Genomic DNA, 25,000 nt, shown 5'->3' with positions numbered 1-25,000 from the left:
ACCCTCAGACCAGCCGTGATCATGTGATCTCTCAGTACAACCCTCAGACCAGCCGTGATCATGTGATCTCTCTGTACAACCCTCAGACCAGCCGTGATCATGTGATCTCTCTGTACAACCCTCAGACCAGCCGTGATCATGTGATCTCTCTGTACAACCCTCAGACCAGCCGTGATCATGTGATCTCTCTGTACGACCCTCAGACCAGCCGTGATCATGTGATCTCTCTGTACGACCCTCAGACCAGCCGTGATCATGTGATCTCTCTGTACGACCCTCAGACCAGCCGTGATCATGTGATCTCTCTGTACAACCCTCAGACCAGCCGTGATCATGTGATCTCTCTGTACAACCCTCAGACCAGCCGTGATCATGTGATCTCTCTGTACGACCCTCAGACCAGCCGTGATCATGTGATCTCTCTGTACAACCCTCAGACCGAAAGACTTCACAGGTCAAACCATTCTCTCTCATCAAAAACCAGTCATACAAAGACAGCGAACCAAACATGAATCCCCATCTGTCTCTGTCTCTGACCCAAACCGAGAGGATGGGTTCTGATGAGCTGTACACAGACATCATAACATATCCCAAGCACACCTCTCCTAGGTGGCCATTTCCAGTGGCTTCTAGATGGCTATCTTTATATTTGTATTTTTTTTTTTGTATTAACTTTATTTAACTAGGCAAGTCAGTTAAGAACAAATTCTTATTTACAATGATGGCCTACCAAAAGGCAAATGACCTCCTTTGGGGACGGGGGCTGGGATTAAAAATAAAAAATAACATATAAATATGGGTGAAAATGCACATCCCGACAAGAGAGACAACACAACACTACATAAAGAGAGACCCAAGACAACAACATAGCAAGGCAGCAACACATGACAACACAGCATGGTAGCAACACAACATGGCGACAACATGGTAGCAAAACAACATGATAGCAGCACAAAACATGGTAAAAACATTATTGGGCACAGACAACAGCACAAAGGGCAAGAAGTTAGAGACAACAATACATCACGCGAAGCAGCCACAACTGTCAGTAAGAGTGTCCATGATTGAGTCTTTGAATGAAGAGATTGAGATAAAACTGTTCAGTTTGAGTGTTTATTGCAGCTCGTTCCAGTCACTAGCTGCAGCAAACTGAAAAGACGAGCGACTTAGGGATGTGTGTGCTTTGGGGACCTTTAACAGAATGTGACTGGCAGAACGGGTGTTGTATGTGGAGGATGAGGGCTGCAGTAGATATCTCAGATAGGGGAGAGTGAGGCCTAAGAGGGTTTTATAAATAAGCATCAACCAGTGGGTCTTGCGACGGGTATACAGAGATGACCAGTTTACAAAGGAGTATAGAGTGCAGTGATGTGTCCTATAAGGAGCATTGGTGGCAAATCTGATGGCCGAATGGTAAAGAACATCTAGCTGCTTGAGAGGACCCTTACCTGCTGATCTATAAATTATGTCTCCGTAATCAAGCATGGGTAGGATGGTCATCTGAATCAGGGTTAGTTTGGCAGCTGGGGTGAAAGAGGAGCAATTACGATAGAGGAAACCAAGTCTAGATGTAACTTTAGCCTGCAGCTTTGATATGTGCTGAGAGAAGGACAGTGTACTGTCTAGCCATACTCCCAAGTACTTGTATGAAGTGACTACCTCAAGCTCTAAACCCTCAGAGGTAGTCTCCAGTGGATCCCTCTCCTAGATGGCTATCTCCAGTGGATCCCTCTCCTAGATGGCTATCTCCAGTGGATCCCTCTCCTAGATGGCTATCTCCAGTGGCTCCTACTCCTAGATGGCTATCTCCAGTGGATCCCTCTCCTAGATGGCTATCTCCAGTGGATCCCTCTCCTAGATGGCTATCTCCAGTGTCTCCCTCTCCTAGATGGCTATCTCCAGTGGATCCCTCTCCTAGATGGCTATCTCCAGTGGATCCCTCTCCAAGATTGCTATCTCCAGTGGATCCCTCTCCTAGATGGCTATCTCCAGTGACTCCCTCTCCTAGATTGCTATCTCCAGTGGATCCCTCTCCTAGATTGCAATCTCCAGTGACTCCCTCTCCTAGATTGCTATCTCCAGTGGATCCTTCTCCTAGATGGCTATCTCCAGTGGATCCCTCTCCTAGATGGCTATCTCCAGTGGATCCCTCTCCTAGATGGCTATCTCCAGTGGCTCCTACTCCTAGATGGCTATCTCCAGTGGCTCCTTCTCCTAGATGGCTATCTCCAGTGGATCCCTCTCCTAGATGGCTATCTCCAGTGGATCCCTCTCCTAGATGGCTATCTCCAGTGACTCCCTCTCCTAGATGGCTATCTCCAGTGGATCCCTCTCCTAGATGGCTATCTCCAGTGTCTTCCTCTCCTAGATGGCTATCTCCAGTGGATCCCTCTCCTAGATGGCTATCTCCAGTGTCTCCCTCTCCTAGATGGCTATCTCCAGTGGATCCCTCTCCTAGATGGCCATCTCCAGTGGATCCCTCTCCTTCATGTGCCACCACATACCGCATGCTCTGTCCCTCTAACATAAACAGACGCGGAGGACTCAGGAGGGCAGGCATTTGGAGTGTCTTTGATGAGGTCCCACAGTGTAACCCAGCACACACATGCTCACAGACACACATACACACACAAACACACACACACGCACACACGCACACACACACACACACACACACACACACACACACACACACACACACACACACACACACACACACACACACACACACACACACACACACACACACACACAAACACCAATGTATTTGTTGAAGAACCCACAGCCGTAACCCAGGACACACACATTCATACAGTAAGCACACACACACACACACACACACACATGTATGCCATATCCTTTGGCTGGCGTGACAGACGTTTATTTTATCTCTACCCGGCCCTGGACGCCCACATTGTTTATCTGCCCACGGAGACATGATGGTACGCCTCGCCTCGGGTGCTGACAATCAGATACCACAGCCTGTGGTACCAAACAACCAGCGCATGCTTGACATCCCCGCCCACATACCCCGATATGTGATCTTACCTCCCATCAAATCCACCACAGTTCATCAATCCAGTAGAAATAACATTATCCATTGTGTGGGAGATTGTGTGCATTACATGCATGTGTAGGCATGCACATGAGTGTGTGTGTGTGTGTGTGTGTTATGGCTGTTTACAGATATTTACACATTTTACTAAGCATCCTGATCACTGGAGGTCAGTAATTCACCTTTAGCTAGGCAGCTTCAAACAGAAACCACTAAGCACCCCTGGTATACTGTATATGTGTGGACTGACCTGGCTCTTGTTGGTGACCCCTGGTATACTGTATATGCGTGGACTGACCTGGCTCTTGTTGGTGACCCCTGGTATACTGTATATGCGTGGACTGACCTGGGTCTTGTTGGTGACCCCTGGTATACTGTATATGTGTGGACTGACCTGGCTCTTGTTGGTGACCCCTGGTATACTGTATATGCATGGACTGACCTGGCTCTTGTTGGTGACCCCTGGTATACTGTATATGCGTGGACTGACCTGGCTCTTGTTGGTGACCCCTGGTATACTGTATATGTGTGGACTGACCTGGCTCTTGTTGGTGACCCCTGGTATACTGTATGAGTGTGGACTGACCTGGCTCTCGTTGGTGACCCCTGGTATACTGTATATGTGTGGACTGACCTGGCTCTTGTGGTGACCCCTGGTATACTGTATATGTGTGGACTGACCTGGCTCTTGTTGGTGACCCCTGGTATACTGTATATGTGTGGACTGACCTGGCTCTTGTTGGTGACCCCTGGTATACTGTATATGTGTGGACTGACCTGGCTCTTGTTGGTGACCCCTGGTATCCTGTATGAGTGTGGACTGACCTGGCTCTTGTTGGTGACCCCTGGTATACTGTATGAGTGTGGACTGACCTGGCTCTTGTTGGTGACCCCTGGTATACTGTATATGTGTGGACTGACCTGGCTCTTGTTGGTGACCCCTGGTATACTGTATATGTGTGGACTGACCTGGCTCTTGTTGGTGACCCTTGGTATACTGTATATGTGTGGACTGACCTGGCTCTTGTTGGCGGCCACCTTGGCGAACAGGGCCTGGGACACCTTGGCTCTCTTCATCTCCTGCTGGATCTCATCATAGATCCCAGACGTAATGTTGATGTTGACCAGGGACTCCATCTTCAGGGGCAGCTCAGCACTGACCTGGGTCAGGGGGGGCTTGGGCTGCAGGGAGGAGAAGAGAGCATGGGGGGGAGAAAGAGAGAGGTTTTAGTGAGCAAGACTGGCTAATCGTCTAGGTTACTGAGTCCCTAAAGAGATTTCCTGCATTTGTTAACCTGTTAGTGTACTGGCAGGGGTGTGTCTGTGTGTGATGTGACTACAGTGTTTACCTGTTAGTGTACTGGCAGGGGTGTGTCTGTGTGTGATGTGACTACAGTGTTTACCTGTTAGTGTACTGGCAGGGGTGTGACTGTGTGTGATGTGACTACAGTGTTTACCTGTTAGTGTACTGGCAGGGGTGTGTCTGTGTGTGATGTGACTACAGTGTTTATCTGTTAGTGTACTGGCAACGGTGTGTCTGTGTGTGATGTGACTACAGTGTTTACCTGTTAGTGTACTGGCAGGGGTGTGACTGTGTGTGATGTGACTACAGTGTTTACCTGTTAGTGTACTGGCAGGGGTGTGTCTGTGTGTGATGTGACTACAGTGTTAACCTGTTAGTGTACTGGCAGGGGTGTGTCTGTGTGTGATGTGACTACAGTGTTTACCTGTCAGTGTACTGGCAGGGGTGTGTCTGTGTGTGATGTGACTACAGTGTTTACCTGTCAGTGTACTGGCAGGGTGTGTCTGTGTGTGATGTGACTACAGTGTTTACCTGTTAGTGTACTGGCAGGGGTGTGTCTGTGTGTGATGTGGGTTGTAGCCAGACCTGGGCTCTAATAGTATTTATTTTCTTTCAAATACTTAAACTTCACTTCACTGAGATTTCCAGACTCAATGGAACCAATGCAACAATCCCAAATGTGCAAACCCCACCCACCCTGGCGCTTCATGTAGGCTCAATCAAATGCTCAAAGTATTGGAGAGAAAATATAAATACTATTTAAACCCAGGTGTGGTTGTAGATGTGTCTGATGTGGCTATTCCCTGGTGTTTCTATTCAACGTACATGAGGACACCTGGGTATGTATGTGTACCTGTGTGAGTCGCTGGCCAGTGGAGCTGGAGTTCTGATTGGTTGGGGTCAGGTTGCCTAGGTTGAGGTTAGGGTTCATGCTGCGTTCACGCTCCTCCTGGTAAATGTGGTCGCGTTCGCTCTCGTGGAGGTTCAGGAAGTTCTGCATAGCTTTGAGGTTGACCAGGAGTGACTGCGAGGCCTGGCGAGGGTCCTCCTCCTTACGAAGGATCTCAGACAGCAGGCCCTGAGACACAAACACGCGCGCAAATGTCAGGTCTCTTAGCAGGGACCCTCCAAGTACCCTTTCATACTCTCTCTCATTACATCTCTCTCTCACACTACTCTACTCTACTCTACTCTACTCTACTCTACTCTACTCTACTCTACTCTACTCTACTCTACACTACTCTACTCTACTCTACTCTACTCTACTCTACTCTACTCTACTCTACTCTACTCTACTCTACTCTCTTTAGGTAGGAATGTCCCTATGTCAGTGTATTGGGCTTTCTCAACAGTCAGTATCAGTGCAGTGGAATTATATTCAGCTTTCAGAACTCTCATAAGACATGCTAGGGTTTAGACAGTTCTCTACTGATGACAAACCAACTCTGAGACCCTTCAAAACTACGGTGGTCACAGTTCTGGCCGTGGATCCCACTTTTTCTGGATATGTAGTCCGTTGCACTCAAAGATCCAGAGCTCCCCGGAGCTTCTGCGCATGTGCAGACCACATGTGTATCAGCTACTCTGGTGAACGGTGTTGTTTAATAAAGTTAGATCAAAGCTGAATCAATGTCGGCAAGATCCCATAACGATCACAGTATTCTACATGACAGAACTCAATATAATAGCCTAGTGTAACGTTACTGGAAGACAAAAACAACACTGCATTTAATAGTGCATGATAATTCTTAAAGTTTTACCGGTGAAACATCCATGCAGTATCATTCTGCATAGTAACCATTTGATCTCAGTCAGTTTCATGGAGATATGCATTTAGATCTTCTTGAGTGATGCAGTGTTGTTTAAAATTAGCCTACAGTGTTGTTTAGAAGTAGCCTAGTGTTGTTTAAATGTAGCCTACAATGTTGTTTAGAAGTAGCCTACAGTGTTGTTTAGAAGTAGCCTACAGTGTTGTTTAGAAGTAGCCTACAGTGTTGTTTAGAAGTAGCCTACAGTGTTGTTTAGAAGTAGCCTACAGTGTTGTTTAGAAGTAGCCTACAGTGTTGTTTAGAAGTAGCCTACAGTGTTGTTTAGAAGTAGCCCACAGTGTTGTTTAGAAGTAGTCTACAGTGTTGTTTAAAAGTAGCCTACAGTGTTGTTTAGAAGTAGTCTACAGTGTTGTTTAGAAGTAGCCTACAGTGTTGTTTAGAGGTAGCCTACAGTTGTTTCGAAGTATCCTACAGTGTTGTTTAGAAGTAGCCTACAGTGTTGTTTAGAAGTAGCCTACAGTGTTGTTTAGAAGTAGCCTACAGTGTTGTGTTGAATGACTGAGTGAACGAATCTTAGAGCAGATGGTGCTAACAAACTGCAGCCTAGCCTACCTGTATATTTTGCCAATTGGCGGCGCTGTTGAGTTTTGGCCACATGAGAAAACAATTTGCTGTTGTTTTTGTCAGTCCAGTAAAGTTATACTAGGCTATTATATTGGGTTGTGTTATGTAGAATACTGTGATCATTATGTGATCTGGCAGACATTGATTCTGCTTTGATCTAACTTTATTAAACAACACCAGAACCATTGGCCCGAGTAGCCTGTTCTCAGAGTAGCCTGTTCTCGGAGTAGCCTGTTCTCGGAGTAGCCTGTTCTCGGAGTAGCCTGTTCTCTGAGTAGCCTGTTCTCTGAGTAGCCTGTTCTCTGAGTAGCCTGTTCTCGGAGTAGCCTGTTCTCGGAGTAGCCTGTTCTCTGAGTAGCCTGTTCTCGGAGTAGCCTGTTCTCTGTGTGTAAAGTAGAGACTATAAACATGTGCAGAAGATTCGGGGGCTCTGGATCTTTTAGTGCTGTGGACCAAAGATCGTGAAAAAATCAGACCCGCAGCCACTCCTTACAGTTATAAGGGCGAAGCCTAACTTCATTGATGTATTGATGTCAATGGGAGATTAAGTGAAAATTCGACTTAAGTGGATGTTTCAGTGCTTAGAAATGGAAGTAGAAGTGGAAGTGGAGGTAGATGTCTCACCTGTGTGCGGTTGAAGGCCACCCTGGCGAACACAGCCTGAGAGACGCTGGCCCTCTTCAGCTCCTCTCTGACCTGATGGTAGATGTCCGGACAGACCTCCACGGCCGACGGATTCATCCCAGGATCGATGAGGCCTCCTGGGGCTTTGCAGGAGCGCGGGATGGGTGGGTGGTTGAGGAACTGTTGGTGCTGCTGCTGGTGGAGGGCCTGTGGACCGTGCTGGTGGGCTAGCAGGCGGCTAACAGCTAGCTGCTGGTTGATGAGGTGGGCCATGGCCAGTTGTTGCCTGACCATCTGAGGGCTGAGCTGGGGGGAGAGGAGACCGCCCGGGCCCAGTAAGGGTTGGAGGGAGGCCGGAGGACCGGGAGGGGGCGCCTGGCCTCTGGGCGGTGGGCTGTGGTGGTGCTGGCCGTGGGGTGAGTGCTGCTGAGACGGGTGGGGGAGGGCCTGTTGCTGGCTGGGGGTTTGGGGGTCCCCTAGTACAACCTTGAGGGGTAACCCTCCAAGCTGGGTTGGTGGGGTCAGGTGAGAGGGGGGGTGCTGTCCCAGGCCACATACGTCTGACATACTGTCCCTCTCCACTGCAGATACAAACAGACACGGTGGTGACAGGAGATCTGAAGAGATCTCAATACCATCTATATACAGGAGATGACATGGTGGTGACAGGAGATCTGAAGAGATCTCAATACCATCTATATACAGGAGATGACACAGTGGTGACAGGAGGTCTGAAGAGATCTCAATACCATCTATGTACAGGAGATGACACAGTGGTGACAGGAGGTCTGAAGAGATCTCAATACCATCTATATACAGGAGATGACACAGTGGTGACAGGAGGTCTGAAGAGATCTCAATACCATCTATATACAGGAGATGACATGGTGGTGACAGGAGGTCTGAAGAGATCTCAATACCATCTATATACAGGAGATGACACAGTGGTGACAGGAGGTCTGAAGAGATCTCAATACCATCTATATACAGGAGATGACATGGTGGTGACAGGAGGTCTGAAGAGATCTCAATACCATCTATATACAGGAGATGACATGGTGGTGACAGGAGGTCTGAAGAGATCTCAATACCATCTATATACAGGAGATGACACAGTGGTGACAGGAGGTCTGAAGAGATCTCAATACCATCTATATACAGGAGATGACATGGTGGTGACAGGAGATCTGAAGAGATTTCAATACCATTTATATACAGGAGATGACACGGTGGTGACAGGAGATCTGAAGAGATCTCAATACCATCTATATACAGGAGATGACACGGTGGTGACAGGAGATCTGAAGAGATCTCAATACCATCTATATACAGGAGATGACATGGTGGTGACAGGAGGTCTGAAGAGATCTCAATACCATCTATATACAGGAGATGACACAGTGGTGACAGGAGGTCTGAAGAGATCTCAATACCATCTATATACAGGAGATGACACGGTGGTGACAGGAGATCTGAAGAGATCTCAATACCATCTATATACTGTTCAGATACTAAATATATATTCAGGTAATGGGCGTTCCTTCCAACTCACCTTTAATATCAGGTTTATCCCGTCCTGACCACATCTTCTCCAGGTATTCACCTGTAGTGAAGTCACATGCTATATATCAGACTGGTTAACAAAATGATACACTTACACGGTACAGTACAACACAGTAGGTAGGTTACACAGCATTGAACTACATCCATCTTTTATCCATGTATTTATCCATCCATCCAGCCATGCAATTGACATCAACAGAAGGTCCTAAGACTGACAAGTAGATCCTCCAATCAGATTCTGAGGTAACTACGCTAATCCAATGGGAACGTCCCATTCCCCGTTTTACAACATCTGGAGGGCTGGTGTGTTTGTCTTTTGGGTGCAGAGCAGAACAGAACGAATACTATGGGCTGTAGGGAACCTGATCCCCTATTCCTCCCTCTCCCCTGTCAGACCACAGGCACCATTTATCTCCTCTCCCACTTCTCCCTGTGTTTGTGGTCTGGTGTCAACTTTGATCTGCCTCCATGTTGGAATGACACTGTTAGACAGGGAGGAGGGACTAAGGAGAGGGTAAATGGTCTGCTATGAGGTCCAAGTGTGCATGCATTCTGTATGTGTTGCCCCTGTGTGTGTGTGTGTGTGTGTGTGTGTGTGTGTGTGTGTGTGTGTGTGTGTGTGTGTGTGTGTGTGTGTGTGTGTGTGTGTGTGCCCATGCCCATGCCCCTGTGTGTGTGTGTGACGTTTCCCTGAGTGTGTGTGTAAGGGGATCTCCCAGTGTGGAGTGGCTGGCGGCTGCTTCTGATTAGAGGCTGACAGCGTTTGGTTTTCTCTGCTATATTAAGGGTGACATTAAAAGATTATGTAAACCACAGATCATGGTGGGGTCTCTATAGAGCTGTCTCTAATACCATGCATCATGGTGGGGTATCTAGTCTCCATAGAGCTGTCTCTAATACCATGCATCATGGTGGGGTATCTAGTCTCTATAGAGCTGTCTCTAATACCATGCATCATGGTGGGGTATCTAGTCTCCATAGAGCTGTCTCTAATACCATGCATCATGGTGGGGTATCTAGTCTCTATAGAGCTGTCTCTAATACCATGCATCATGGTGGGGTCTCTAGTCTCTATAGAGCTGTCTCTAATACCATGCATCATGGTGGGGTATCTAGTCTCTATAGAGCTGTCTCTAATACCACAGATCATGGTGGGGTATCTAGTATCTATAGAGCAGTCTCTAATACCATGCATCATGGTGGGGTCTCTAGTCTCTATAGAGCTGTCTCTAATACCATGGATCATGGTGGGGTCTCTAGTCTCTATAGAGCTGTCTCTAATACCATGCATCATGGTGGGGTCTCTAGTCTCTATAGAGCTGTCTCTAATACCATGGATCATGGTGGGGTCTCTATAGAGCTGTCTCTAATACCATGCATCATGGTGGGGTCTCTATAGAGCTGTCTCTAATACCATGCATCATGGTGGGGTATCTAGTCTCTATAGAGCTGTCTCTAATACCATGCATCATGGTGAGGTATCTAGTCTCTATAGAGCTGTCTCTAATACCATGGATCATGGTGGGGTATCTAGACTCTATAGAGCTGTCTCTAATACCATGCATCATGGTGGGGTCTCTATAGAGCTGTCTCTAATACCATGCATCATGTTGGGGTCTCAATAGAGCTGTCTCTAATACCAAGGATCATGGTGGGGTATCTAGTCTCTATAGAGCTGTCTCTAATACCATGCATCATGGTGGGGTCTCTAGTCTCTATAGAGCTGTCTCTAATACCATGCATCATGGTGGGGTCTCTAGTCTCTATAGAGCTGTCTCTAATACCATGCATCATGGTGGGGTCTCTATAGAGCTGTCTCTAATACCATGCATCATGGTGGGGTATCTAGTCTCTATAGAGCTGTCTCTAATACCATGCATCATGGTGGGGTATCTAGTCTCTATAGAGCTGTCTCTAATACCATGGATCATGGTGGGGTATCTAGTCTCTATAGAGCTGTCTCTAATACCATGCATCATGGTGGGGTATCTAGTCTCTATAGAGCTATCTCTAATACCATGGATCATGGTGGGGTATCTAGTCTCTATAGAGCTGTCTCTAATACCATGCATCATGGTGGGGTATCTAGTCTCTATAGAGCTGTCTCTAATACCATGGATCATGGTGGGGTATCTAGTCTCTATAGAGCTGTCTCTAATAACATGGATCATGGTGGGGTCTCTAGTCTCTATAGAGCTGTCTCTAATACCATGCATCATGGTGGGGTCTCTATAGAGCTGTCTCTAATACCATGCATCATGGTAGGGTCTCTAGTCTCTATAGAGCTGTCTCTAATACCATGGATCATGGTGGGGTCTCTAGTCTCTATAGAGCTGTCTCTAATACCATGGATCATGGTGGGGTCTCTATAGAGCTGTCTCTAATACCATGCATCATGGTGGGGTCTCTATAGAGCTGTCTCTAATATCATGCATCATGGTGGGGCCTCTATAGAGCTGTCTCTAATACCATGGATCATGGTGGGGTCTCTAGTCTCTATAGAGCTGTCTCTAATACCATGCATCATGGTGGGGTCTCTATAGAGCTGTCTCTAATATCATGCATCATGGTGGGGTCTCTATAGAGCTGTCTCTAATATCATGCATCATGGTGGGGTCTCTATAGAGCTGTCTCTAATACCATGGATCATGGTGGGGTATCTAGTCTCTATAGAGCTGTCTCTAATACCATGGATCATGGTGGGGTATCTAGTCTCTATAGAGCTGTCTCTAATACCATGGATCATGGTGGGGTCTCTAGTCTCTATAGAGCTGTCTCTAATACCATGCATCATGGTGGGGTATCTAGTCTCTATAGAGCTGTCTCTAATACCATGCATCATGGTGGGGTCTCTAGTCTCTATAGAGCTGTCTCTAATGACATGCATCACGGTGGGGTCTCTATAGAGCTGTCTCTAATACCATGCATCATGGTAGGGTCTCTAGTCTCTATAGAGCTGTCTCTAATACCATGGATCATGGTGGGGTCTATAGTCTCTATAGAGCTGTCTCTAATACCATGGATCATGGTTGGGTCTCTATAGAGCTGTCTCTAATACCATGCATCATGGTGATGTCTCTATAGAGCTGTCTCTAATATCATGCATCATGGTGGGGCCTCTATAGAGCTGTCTCTAATACCATGGATCATGGTGGGGTCTCTAGTCTCTATAGAGCTGTCTCTAATACCATGCATCATGGTGGGGTCTCTATAGAGCTGTCTGTAATACCATGCATCATGGTGGGGTCTCTAGTCTCTATAGAGCTGTCTCTAATACCATGCATCATGGTGGGGTCTCTAGTCTCCATAGAGCTGTCTCTAATACCATGCATCATGGTGGGGTCTCTAGTCTCTATAGAGCTGTCTCTAATACCATGGATCATGGTGGGGTCTCTAGTCTCTATAGAGCTGTCTCAAATACCATGGATCATGGTGGGGTCTCTAGTATCTATAGAGCTGTCTCTAATACCATGCATCATGGTGGGGTCTCTATAGAACTGTCTCTAATACCATGGATCATGGTGGGGTCTCTAGTCTCTATAGAGCTGTCTCTAATACCATGGATCATGGTGGGGTCTCTAGTCTCTATAGAGCTGTCTCTAATACCATGGATCATGGTGGGGTCTCTAGTCTCTATAGAGCTGTCTCTAATACCATGCATCATGGTGGGGTCTCTATAGAGCTGTCTCTAATACCATGGATCATGGTGGGGTCTCTAGTCTCTATAGAGCTGTCTCTAATACCATGCATCATGGTGGGGTCTCTAGTCTCTATAGAGCTGTCTCTAATACCATGGATCATGGTGGGGTATCTAGTCTCTATAGAGCTGTCTCTAATACCATGGATCATGGTGGGGTCTCTAGTCTCTATAGAGCTGTCTCTAATACCATGGATCATGGTGGGGTCTCTAGTCTCTATAGAGCTGTCTCTAATACCATGCATCATGGTGGGGTATCTAGTCTCTATAGAGCAGTCTCTAATACCATGGATCATGGTGGGGTATCTAGTCTCTATAAAGCTGTCTCTAATACCATGGATCATGGTGGGGTCTCTAGTCTCTATAGAGCTGTCTCTAATACCATGCATCATGGTGGGGTATCTAGTCTCTATAGAGCTGTCTCTAATACCATGGATCATGGTGGGGTCTCTAGTATCTATAGAGCTGTCTCTAATACCATGCATCATGGTGGGGTCTCTATAGAGCTGTCTCTAATACCATGGATCATGGTGGGGTCTCTAGTCTCTATAGAGCTGTCTCTAATACCATGGATCATGGTCGGGTCTCTAGTCTCTATAGAGCTGTCTCTAATACCATGGATCATGGTGGGGTCTCTAGTCTCTATAGAGATGTCTCTAATACCATGGATCATGGTGGGGTCTCTAGTCTCTATAGAGCTGTCTCTAATACCATGGATCATGGTGGGGTCTCTAGTCTCTATAGAGCTGTCTCTAATACCATGCATCATGGTGGGGTCTCTATAGAGCTGTCTCTAATACCATGGATCATGGTGGGGTCTCTAGTCTCTATAGAGCTGTCTCTAATACCATGCATCATGGTGGGGTATCTAGTCTCTATAGAGCTGTCTGTAATACCATGGATCATGGTGGGGTATCTAGTCTCTATAGAGCTGTCTCTAATACCATGGATCATGGTGGGGTCTCTAGTCTCTATAGAGCTGTCTCTAATACCATGGATCATGGTGGGGTCTCTAGTCTCTATAGAGCTGTCTCTAATACCATGCATCATGGTGGGGTATCTAGTCTCTATAGAGCTGTCTCTAATACCATGGATCATGGTGGGGTATCTAGTCTCTATAGAGCTGTCTCTAATAACATGGATCATGGTGGGGTCTCTAGTCTCTATAGAGCTGTCTCTAATACCATGCATCATGGTGGGGTCTCTATAGAGCTGTCTCTAATACCATGCATCATGGTAGGGTCTCTAGTCTCTATAGAGCTGTCTCTAATACCATGGATCATGGTGGGGTCTCTAGTCTCTATAGAGCTGTCTCTAATACCATGCATCATGGTAGGGTCTCTATAGAGCTGTCTCTAATACCATGCATCATGGTGGGGTCTCTATAGAGCTGTCTCTAATATCATGCATCATGGTGGGGTCTCTATAGAGCTGTCTCTAATATCATGCATCATGGTGGGGTCTCTATAGAGCTGTCTCTAATACCATGGATCATGGTGGGGTATCTAGTCTCTATAGAGCTGTCTCTAATACCATGGATCATGGTGGGGTATCTAGTCTCTATAGAGCTGTCTCTAATACCATGGATCATGGTGGGGTCTCTAGTCTCTATAGAGCTGTCTCTAATACCATGCATCATGGTGGGGTATCTAGTCTCTATAGAGCTGTCTCTAATACCATGGATCATGGTGGGGTCTCTAGTCTCTATAGAGCTGTCTCTAATGACATGCATCATGGTGGGGTCTCTATAGAGCTGTCTCTAATACCATGCATCATGGTAGGGTCTCTAGTCTCTATAGAGCTGTCTCTATTACCATGGATCATGGTGGGGTCTATAGTCTCTATAGAGCTGTCTCTAATACCATGGATCATGGTGGGGTCTCTATAGAGCTGTCTCTAATACCATGCATCATGGTGATGTCTCTATAGAGCTGTCTCTAATATCATGCATCATGGTGGGGCCTCTATAGAGCTGTCTCTAATACCATGGATCATGGTGGGGTCTCTAGTCTCTATAGAGCTGTCTCTAATACCATGCATCATGGTGGGGTCTCTATAGAGCTGTCTCTAATACCATGCATCATGGTGGGGTCTCTATAGAGCTGTCTCTAATATCATGCATCATGGTGGGGTCTCTATAGAGCTGTCTCTAATATCATGCATCATGGTGGGGTCTCTATAGAGCTGTCTCTAATATCATGCATCATGGTGGGGTCTCTATAGAGCTGTCTCTAATACCATGGATCATGGTGGGGTATCTAGTCTCTATAGAGCTGTCTCTAATACCATGGATCATGGTGGGGTATCTAGTCTCTATAGAGCTGTTTCTAATAACATGGATCATGGTGGGGTCTCTAGTCTCTATAGAGCTGTCTCTAATACCATGCATCATGGTGGGGTATCTAGTCTCTATAGAGCTGTCTCTAATACCATGGATCATGGTGGGGTCTCTAGTCTCTATAGAGCTGTCTCTAATACCATGCATCATGGTGGGGTCTCTATAGAGCTGTCTCTAATACCATGCATCATGGTAGGGTCTCTAGTCTCTATAGAGCTGTCTCTAATACCATGGATCATGGTGGGGTCTCTAGTCTCTATAGAGCTGTCTCTAATACCATGGATCATGGTGGGGTCTCTATAGAGCTGTCTCTAATACCATGCATCATGGTGGGGTCTCTATAGAGCTGTCTCTAATATCATGCATCATGGTGGGGTCTCTATAGAGCTGTCTCTAATACCATGGATCATGGTGGGGTCTCTAGTCTCTATAGAGCTGTCTCTAATACCATGCATCATGGTGGGGTCTCTATAGAGCTGTCTCTAATACCATGCATCATGGTGGGGTCTCTATAGAGCTGTCTCTAATATCATGCATCATGGTGGGGTCTCTATAGAGCTGTCTCTAATATCATGCATCATGGTGGGGTCTCTATAGAGCTGTCTCTAATACCATGGATCATGGTGGGGTATCTAGTCTCTATAGAGCTGTCTCTAATACCATGGATCATGGTGGGGTATCTAGTCTCTATAGAGCTGTCTCTAATACCATGGATCATGGTGGGGTCTCTAGTCTCTATAGAGCTGTCTCTAATACCATGCATCATGGTGGGGTATCTAGTCTCTATAGAGCTGTCTCTAATACCATGGATCATGGTGGGGTCTCTAGTCTCTATAGAGCTGTCTCTAATACCATGCATCATGGTGGGGTCTCTATAGAGCTGTCTCTAATACCATGCATCATGGTAGGGTCTCTAGTCTCTATAGAGCTGTCTCTAATACCATGGATCATGGTGGGGTCTCTAGTCTCTATAGAGCTGTCTCTAATACCATGGATCATGGTGGGGTCTCTATAGAGCTGTCTCTAATACCATGCATCATGGTGATGTCTCTATGGAGCTGTCTCTAATATCATGCATCATGGTGGGGCCTCTATAGAGCTGTCTCTAATACCATGGATCATGGTGGGGTCTCTAGTCTCTATAGAGCTGTCTCTAATACCATGCATCATGGTGGGGTCTCTATAGAGCTGTCTCTAATACCATGCATCATGGTGGGGTCTCTATAGAGCTGTCTCTAATATCATGCATCATGGTGGGGTCTCTATAGAGCTGTCTCTAATTTCATGCATCATGGTGGGGTCTCTATAGAGCTGTCTCTAATATCATGCATCATGGTGGGGTCTCTATAGAGCTGTCTCTAATACCATGGATCATGGTGGGGTCTCTAGTCTCTATAGAGCTGTCTCTAATGACATGCATCATGGTGGGGTCTCTATAGAGCTGTCTCTAATACCATGCATCATGGTAGGGTCTCTAGTCTCTATAGAGCTGTCTCTAATACCATGGATCATGGTGGGGTCTATAGTCTCTATAGAGCTGTCTCTAATACCATGGATCATGGTGGGGTCTCTATAGAGCTGTCTCTAATACCATGCATCATGGTGATGTCTCTATAGAGCTGTCTCTAATATCATGCATCATGGTGGGGCCTCTATAGAGCTGTCTCTAATACCATGGATCATGGTGGGGTCTCTAGTCTCTATAGAGCTGTCTCTAATACCATGCATCATGGTGGGGTCTCTATAGAGCTGTCTGTAATACCATGCATCATGGTGGGGTCTCTAGTCTCTATAGAGCTGTCTCTAATACCATGCATCATGGTGGGGTCTCTAGTCTCCATAGAGCTGTCTCTAATACCATGCATCATGGTGGGGTCTCTAGTCTCTATAGAGCTGTCTCTAATACCATGGATCATGGTGGGGTCTCTAGTCTCTATAGAGCTGTCTCTAATACCATACATCATGGTGGGGTCTCTGTAGACCTGTCTCTAATACCATGGATCATGGTGGGGTATCTAGTCTCTATAGAGCTGTCTCTAATACCATGGATCATGGTGGGGTCTCTAGTCTCTATAGAGCTGTCTCTAATACCATGGATCATGGTGGGGTCTCTAGTCTCTATAGAGCTGTCTCTAATACCATGCATCATGGTGGGGTCTCTATAGAGCTGTCTCTAATATCATGCATCATGGTGGGGTCTCTATAGAGCTGTCTCTAATACCATGGATCATGGTGGGGTCTCTAGTCTCTATAGAGCTGTCTCTAATACCATGCATCATGGTGGGGTCTCTATAGAGCTGTCTCTAATACCATGCATCATGGTGGGGTCTCTATAGAGCTGTCTCTAATATCATGCATCATGGTGGGGTCTCTATAGAGCTGTCTCTAATATCATGCATCATGGTGGGGTCTCTATAGAGCTGTCTCTAATACCATGGATCATGGTGGGGTATCTAGTCTCTATAGAGCTGTCTCTAATACCATGGATCATGGTGGGGTATCTAGTCTCTATAGAGCTGTCTCTAATACCATGGATCATGGTGGGGTCTCTAGTCTCTATAGAGCTGTCTCTAATACCATGCATCATGGTGGGGTATCTAGTCTCTATAGAGCTGTCTCTAATACCATGGATCATGGTGGGGTCTCTAGTCTCTATAGAGCTGTCTCTAATACCATGCATCATGGTGGGGTCTCTATAGAGCTGTCTCTAATACCATGCATCATGGTAGGGTCTCTAGTCTCTATAGAGCTGTCTCTAATACCATGGATCATGGTGGGGTCTCTAGTCTCTATAGAGCTGTCTCTAATACCATGGATCATGGTGGGGTCTCTATAGAGCTGTCTCTAATACCATGCATCATGGTGATGTCTCTATGGAGCTGTCTCTAATATCATGCATCATGGTGGGGCCTCTATAGAGCTGTCTCTAATACCATGGATCATGGTGGGGTCTCTAGTCTCTATAGAGCTGTCTCTAATACCATGCATCATGGTGGGGTCTCTATAGAGCTGTCTCTAATACCATGCATCATGGTGGGGTCTCTATAGAGCTGTCTCTAATATCATGCATCATGGTGGGGTCTCTATAGAGCTGTCTCTAATTTCATGCATCATGGTGGGGTCTCTATAGAGCTGTCTCTAATATCATGCATCATGGTGGGGTCTCTATAGAGCTGTCTCTAATACCATGGATCATGGTGGGGTCTCTAGTCTCTATAGAGCTGTCTCTAATGACATGCATCATGGTGGGGTCTCTATAGAGCTGTCTCTAATACCATGCATCATGGTAGGGTCTCTAGTCTCTATAGAGCTGTCTCTAATACCATGGATCATGGTGGGGTCTATAGTCTCTATAGAGCTGTCTCTAATACCATGGATCATGGTGGGGTCTCTATAGAGCTGTCTCTAATACCATGCATCATGGTGATGTCTCTATAGAGCTGTCTCTAATATCATGCATCATGGTGGGGCCTCTATAGAGCTGTCTCTAATACCATGGATCATGGTGGGGTCTCTAGTCTCTATAGAGCTGTCTCTAATACCATGCATCATGGTGGGGTCTCTATAGAGCTGTCTGTAATACCATGCATCATGGTGGGGTCTCTAGTCTCTATAGAGCTGTCTCTAATACCATGCATCATGGTGGGGTCTCTAGTCTCCATAGAGCTGTCTCTAATACCATGCATCATGGTGGGGTCTCTAGTCTCTATAGAGCTGTCTCTAATACCATGGATCATGGTGGGGTCTCTAGTCTCTATAGAGCTGTCTCTAATACCATACATCATGGTGGGGTCTCTGTAGACCTGTCTCTAATACCATGGATCATGGTGGGGTATCTAGTCTCTATAGAGCTGTCTCTAATACCATGGATCATGGTGGGGTCTCTAGTCTCTATAGAGCTGTCTCTAATACCATGGATCATGGTGGGGTCTCTAGTGTCTATAGAGCTGTCTCTAATACCATGCATCATGGTGGGGTATCTAGTCTCTATAGAGCTGTCTCTAATACCATGGATCATGGTGGGGTATCTAGTCTCTATAGAGCTGTCTCTAATACCATGGATCATGGTGGGGTCTCTAGTCTCTATAGAGCTGTCTCTAATACCATGCATCATGGTGGGGTATCTAGTCTCTATAGAGCTGTCTCTAATACCATGGATCATGGTGGGGTCTCTAGTATCTATAGAGCTGTCTCTAATACCATGCATCATGGTGGGGTCTCTATAGAGCTGTCTCTAATACCATGGATCATGGTGGGGTCTCTAGTCTCTATAGAGCTGTCTCTAATACCATGGATCATGGTGGGGTCTCTAGTCTCTATAGAGCTGTCTCTAATACCATGGATCATGGTGGGGTCTCTAGTCTCTATAGAGCTGTCTCTAATACCATGCATCATGGTGGGGTCTCTATAGAGCTGTCTCTAATACCATGGATCATGGTGGGGTCTCTAGTCTCTATAGAGCTGTCTCTAATACCATGCATCATGGTGGGGTCTCTAGTCTCTATAGAGCTGTCTCTAATACCATGGATCATGGTGGGGTATCTAGTCTCTATAGAGCTGTCTCTAATACCATGGATCATGGTGGGGTCTCTAGTCTCTATAGAGCTGTCTCTAATACCATGGATCATGGTGGGGTCTCTAGTCTCTATAGAGCTGTCTCTAATACCATGCATCATGGTGGGGTATCTAGTCTCTATAGAGCAGTCTCTAATACCATGGATCATGGTGGGGTATCTAGTCTCTATAAAGCTGTCTCTAATACCATGGATCATGGTGGGGTCTCTAGTCTCTATAGAGCTGTCTCTAATACCATGGATCATGGTGGGGTCTCTAGTCTCTATAGAGCTGTCTCTAATACCATGCATCATGGTGGGGTCTCTATAGAGCTGTCTGTAATACCATGCATCATGGTGGGGTCTCTAGTCTCTATAGAGCTGTCTCTAATACCATGCATCATGGTGGGGTCTCTAGTCTCCATAGAGCTGTCTCTAATACCATGCATCATGGTGGGGTCTCTAGTCTCTATAGAGCTGTCTCTAATACCATGGATCATGGTGGGGTCTCTAGTCTCTATAGAGCTGTCTCTAATACCATACATCATGGTGGGGTCTCTGTAGACCTGTCTCTAATACCATGGATCATGGTGGGGTATCTAGTCTCTATAGAGCTGTCTCTAATACCATGGATCATGGTGGGGTCTCTAGTCTCTATAGAGCTGTCTCTAATACCATGGATCATGGTGGGGTCTCTAGTCTCTATAGAGCTGTCTCTAATACCATGCATCATGGTGGGGTATCTAGTCTCTATAGAGCTGTCTCTAATACCATGGATCATGGTGGGGTATCTAGTCTCTATAGAGCTGTCTCTAATACCATGGATCATGGTGGGGTCTCTAGTCTCTATAGAGCTGTCTCTAATACCATGCATCATGGTGGGGTATCTAGTCTCTATAGAGCTGTCTCTAATACCATGGATCATGGTGGGGTCTCTAGTATCTATAGAGCTGTCTCTAATACCATGCATCATGGTGGGGTCTCTATAGAGCTGTCTCTAATACCATGGATCATGGTGGGGTCTCTAGTCTCTATAGAGCTGTCTCTAATACCATGGATCATGGTGGGGTCTCTAGTCTCTATAGAGCTGTCTCTAATACCATGGATCATGGTGGGGTCTCTAGTCTCTATAGAGCTGTCTCTAATACCATGCATCATGGTGGGGTCTCTATAGAGCTGTCTCTAATACCATGGATCATGGTGGGGTCTCTAGTCTCTATAGAGCTGTCTCTAATACCATGCATCATGGTGGGGTCTCTAGTCTCTATAGAGCTGTCTCTAATACCATGGATCATGGTGGGGTATCTAGTCTCTATAGAGCTGTCTCTAATACCATGGATCATGGTGGGGTCTCTAGTCTCTATAGAGCTGTCTCTAATACCATGGATCATGGTGGGGTCTCTAGTCTCTATAGAGCTGTCTCTAATACCATGCATCATGGTGGGGTATCTAGTCTCTATAGAGCAGTCTCTAATACCATGGATCATGGTGGGGTATCTAGTCTCTATAAAGCTGTCTCTAATACCATGGATCATGGTGGGGTCTCTAGTCTCTATAGAGCTGTCTCTAATACCATGCATCATGGTGGGGTATCTAGTCTCTATAGAGCTGTCTCTAATACCATGGATCATGGTGGGGTCTCTAGTATCTATAGAGCTGTCTCTAATACCATGCATCATGGTGGGGTCTCTATAGAGCTGTCTCTAATACCATGCATCATGGTGGGGTCTCTATAGAGCTGTCTCTAATATCATGCATCATGGTGGGGTCTCTATAGAGCTGTCTCTAATATCATGCATCATGGTGGGGTCTCTATAGAGCTGTCTCTAATACCATGGATCATGGTGGGGTATCTAGTCTCTATAGAGCTGTCTCTAATACCATGGATCATGGTGGGGTATCTAGTCTCTATAGAGCTGTCTCTAATAACATGGATCATGGTGGGGTCTCTAGTCTCTATAGAGCTGTCTCTAATACCATGCATCATGGTGGGGTATCTAGTCTCTATAGAGCTGTCTCTTATACCATGGATCATGGTGGGGTCTCTAGTCTCTATAGAGCTGTCTCTAATACCATGCATCATGGTGGGGTCTCTATAGAGCTGTCTCTAATACCATGCATCATGGTAGGGTCTCTAGTCTCTATAGAGCTGTCTCTAATACCATGGATCATGGTGGGGTCTCTAGTCTCTATAGAGCTGTCTCTAATACCATGGATCATGGTGGGGTCTCTATAGAGCTGTCTCTAATACCATGCATCATGGTGGGGTCTCTATAGAGCTGTCTCTAATATCATGCATCATGGTGGGGTCTCTATAGAGCTGTCTCTAATACCATGGATCATGGTGGGGTCTCTAGTCTCTATAGAGCTGTCTCTAATACCATGCATCATGGTGGGGTCTCTATAGAGCTGTCTGTAATACCATGCATCATGGTGGGGTCTCTATAGAGCTGTCTCTAATATCATGCATCATGGTGGGGTCTCTATAGAGCTGTCTCTAATATCATGCATCATGGTGGGGTCTCTATAGAGCTGTCTCTAATACCATGGATCATGGTGGGGTATCTAGTCTCTATAGAGCTGTCTCTAATACCATGGATCATGGTGGGGTATCTAGTCTCTATAGAGCTGTCTCTAATACCATGGATCATGGTGGGGTCTCTAGTCTCTATAGAGCTGTCTCTAATACCATGCATCATGGTGGGGTATCTAGTCTCTATAGAGCTGTCTCTAATACCATGGATCATGGTGGGGTCTCTAGTCTCTATAGAGCTGTCTCTAATACCATGCATCATGGTGGGGTCTCTATAGAGCTGTCTCTAATACCATGCATCATGGTAGGGTCTCTAGTCTCTATAGAGCTGTCTCTAATACCATGGATCATGGTGGGGTCTCTAGTCTCTATAGAGCTGTCTCTAATACCATGGATCATGGTGGGGTCTCTATAGAGCTGTCTCTAATACCATGCATCATGGTGATGTCTCTATGGAGCTGTCTCTAATATCATGCATCATGGTGGGGCCTCTATAGAGCTGTCTCTAATACCATGGATCATGGTGGGGTCTCTAGTCTCTATAGAGCTGTCTCTAATACCATGCATCATGGTGGGGTCTCTATAGAGCTGTCTCTAATACCATGCATCATGGTGGGGTCTCTATAGAGCTGTCTCTAATATCATGCATCATGGTGGGTCTCTATAGAGCTGTCTCTAATTTCATGCATCATGGTGGGGTCTCTATAGAGCTGTCTCTAATATCATGCATCATGGTGGGGTCTCTATAGAGCTGTCTCTAATACCATGGATCATGGTGGGGTCTCTAGTCTCTATAGAGCTGTCTCTAATACCATGGATCATGGTGGGGTATCTAGTCTCTATAGAGCTGTCTCTAATACCATGGATCATGGTGGGGTCTCTAGTCTCTATAGAGCTGTCTCTAATACCATGCATCATGGTGGGGTATCTAGTCTCTATAGGGCTGTCTCTAATACCATGGATCATGGTGGGGTCTCTAGTCTCTATAGAGCTGTCTCTAATACCATGGATCATGGTGGGGTCTCTAGTCTCTATAGAGCTGTCTCTAATACCATGGATCATGGTGGGTTATCTAGTCTCTTACTACTGCAGTATCTCCTATAAGCAGACTGTGTGTATGGACGTATAGAAAAATCATTAGTCCACTGATGATACAGTCCCAAAACGTTTTTCATGTCAGCAGTCAAGTTATCAAGATATTGGACTTTTAAGAACCAAACTGTCACTTGCAAAACGCATCATCATCATGATGTGGCCGATGACATGCAAAACGTTTTGGGACTGTATCAAAAGTGGCCAATTAAAACAATAGTTTTTGAGCTACAAGGCGGGAGATGGCCCCCCACAATCAAGTCTTGCTTTAGGCCCCCAAAAGCTTGAGCCGACACTACTCCAGAGCCAATGATAACTGTCTGCTGAAAGAAGGGCCCAACACTTGGGTCAACCTAAGGACTTAAAGTTAGGATCCCAGCCAATGACAGGCAATGTTATAGAGGAGAGGCATAGAGGAAGGTGCTAATGACATCTTATTGTCCATGTTGAGTGTGTAAGGTTACGGGAGCCAAGAGGGGACACACCTCACCTTGAATCCTTTTGTACTTCTGGTACCAGCGGCCAAACTCCTGGCACTTGGAGGTGGACACGTTGGCATAGTACGAGCTGTTGACTATGGCCGAGATCATACTCTGATGAGAGAGAGAGAGAGAGAGAGAGAGAGAGAGAGAGAGAGAGAGAGGTGAATATAGTGTATGTTTTAGTGAGTGTGTACTGTGTAATACTAGACCTATAAGGACCTGGAGCACCACAACACAGTCACATACTGTATGGACTGGAACACCACAACACAGTCACATACTGTATGGACTGGAACACCACAACACAGTCACATACTGTATGGACTGGAACACCACATCACAGTCACATACGGAAGAAAACAGATCTGCGTTGTTGTTTTGGAATCTGTATACAGGAAGTCATGTGTCATTTGAACGCCATGTAAGAAAAGCACACCACTTCCTGCAGCTAATGAAAAACAATCTAAGCCAGAGACTAAGATACATAACATGACATGACATGACATGACATAACATAAGATGACATAAGATGCTACCAGAGAGAGAGGGCCCTCCTTGGCACATGATTCCCCACCACTATAAGGCTAATACAATGCAGTACAACCTAAGCCAGAGACTAAGTTGCATGACATGACATGACATAAGCTGCTACCTGAGAGAGAGGGCACTCCTTGGCCAGGGAGCTCTGGTTCATCTCCTTCAGTAGCTCTTTGAGGGCGTTCCTCACCGTAGCGTGGTTCCACTGCTCTGATGGTAGATCCTCCAGCCTGGAAAAGCTGGAACCAGGGTTGGATTCATTACCACATGCACTTTGGCCAAAAACTACACATCTTAGTCCTCAGAATGATCTAGGATTTTTGCTTTAGACATGTTTAAAGCTGGTTTCATGACGATCACCCAATGGGGTGGCAGGTAGCCTCGTGGTTAGAGCGTTGGGCCAGTAACCGAAAGGTCTCTGGTTTGAATACCCGAGCCGACAAGGTGAAAATCTGTCGATATGTCCTTGAGGAACGAACTTAACCCTAATTTGCTCCAGGGGCGCAGTACTACTATGGCTGACCCTGTAAAACAACACATTTCACAGCACCTATTTAGTGTATGTGTTGTCATCCTGGTGCCAGCTAACCTGATATCAAACAGTGGCCATAATGATAGCGAGACTATCTACTCCTATCAACAAAGTCATAACCAGGGTGGATTGTTATAGTGTGCTGTGGTACTACCATGGTAACACTATTAAACAAACATTATTGACGGTTACCATTACCCACTGTTGATAAGTGACTCACTGTAAGTGCAGGTTAGCGTTTTTCGTCATGAATGTTGTTCTGGAGGCAGCTCTGCAGAGTGGTCACTAGCTGGCTGTC

General features: G+C 46.1%; 1 protein-coding gene across 1 annotated transcript in view; it reads right to left on the bottom strand.

The window, feature by feature from the left end:
- Window positions 1-25,000, bottom strand: part of LOC115196477 (DNA-binding protein SATB2-like) — a 63,693-nt gene that overhangs the window by 16,208 nt on the left and 22,485 nt on the right. Inside the window, exons 5-10 of the mRNA XM_029757339.1 lie at window positions 24,286-24,409; window positions 23,642-23,744; window positions 8,928-8,978; window positions 7,376-7,956; window positions 5,212-5,436; window positions 4,073-4,237 (exon numbers count right to left, since the gene is read on the bottom strand). Of these exons, the coding sequence (XP_029613199.1) occupies window positions 4,073-4,237; window positions 5,212-5,436; window positions 7,376-7,956; window positions 8,928-8,978; window positions 23,642-23,744; window positions 24,286-24,409 (1,249 nt within the window). The remainder of the gene's footprint in view (window positions 1-4,072; window positions 4,238-5,211; window positions 5,437-7,375; window positions 7,957-8,927; window positions 8,979-23,641; window positions 23,745-24,285; window positions 24,410-25,000) is intronic.

The sequence above is a fragment of the Salmo trutta genome, chromosome 6, assembly GCF_901001165.1.
Source record: "Salmo trutta chromosome 6, fSalTru1.1, whole genome shotgun sequence".
NCBI lineage: Eukaryota > Metazoa > Chordata > Actinopteri > Salmoniformes > Salmonidae > Salmo > Salmo trutta.
Note: the sequence above shows the minus strand (reverse complement) of the source record. Positions and strands in the feature narration are given on the sequence as shown.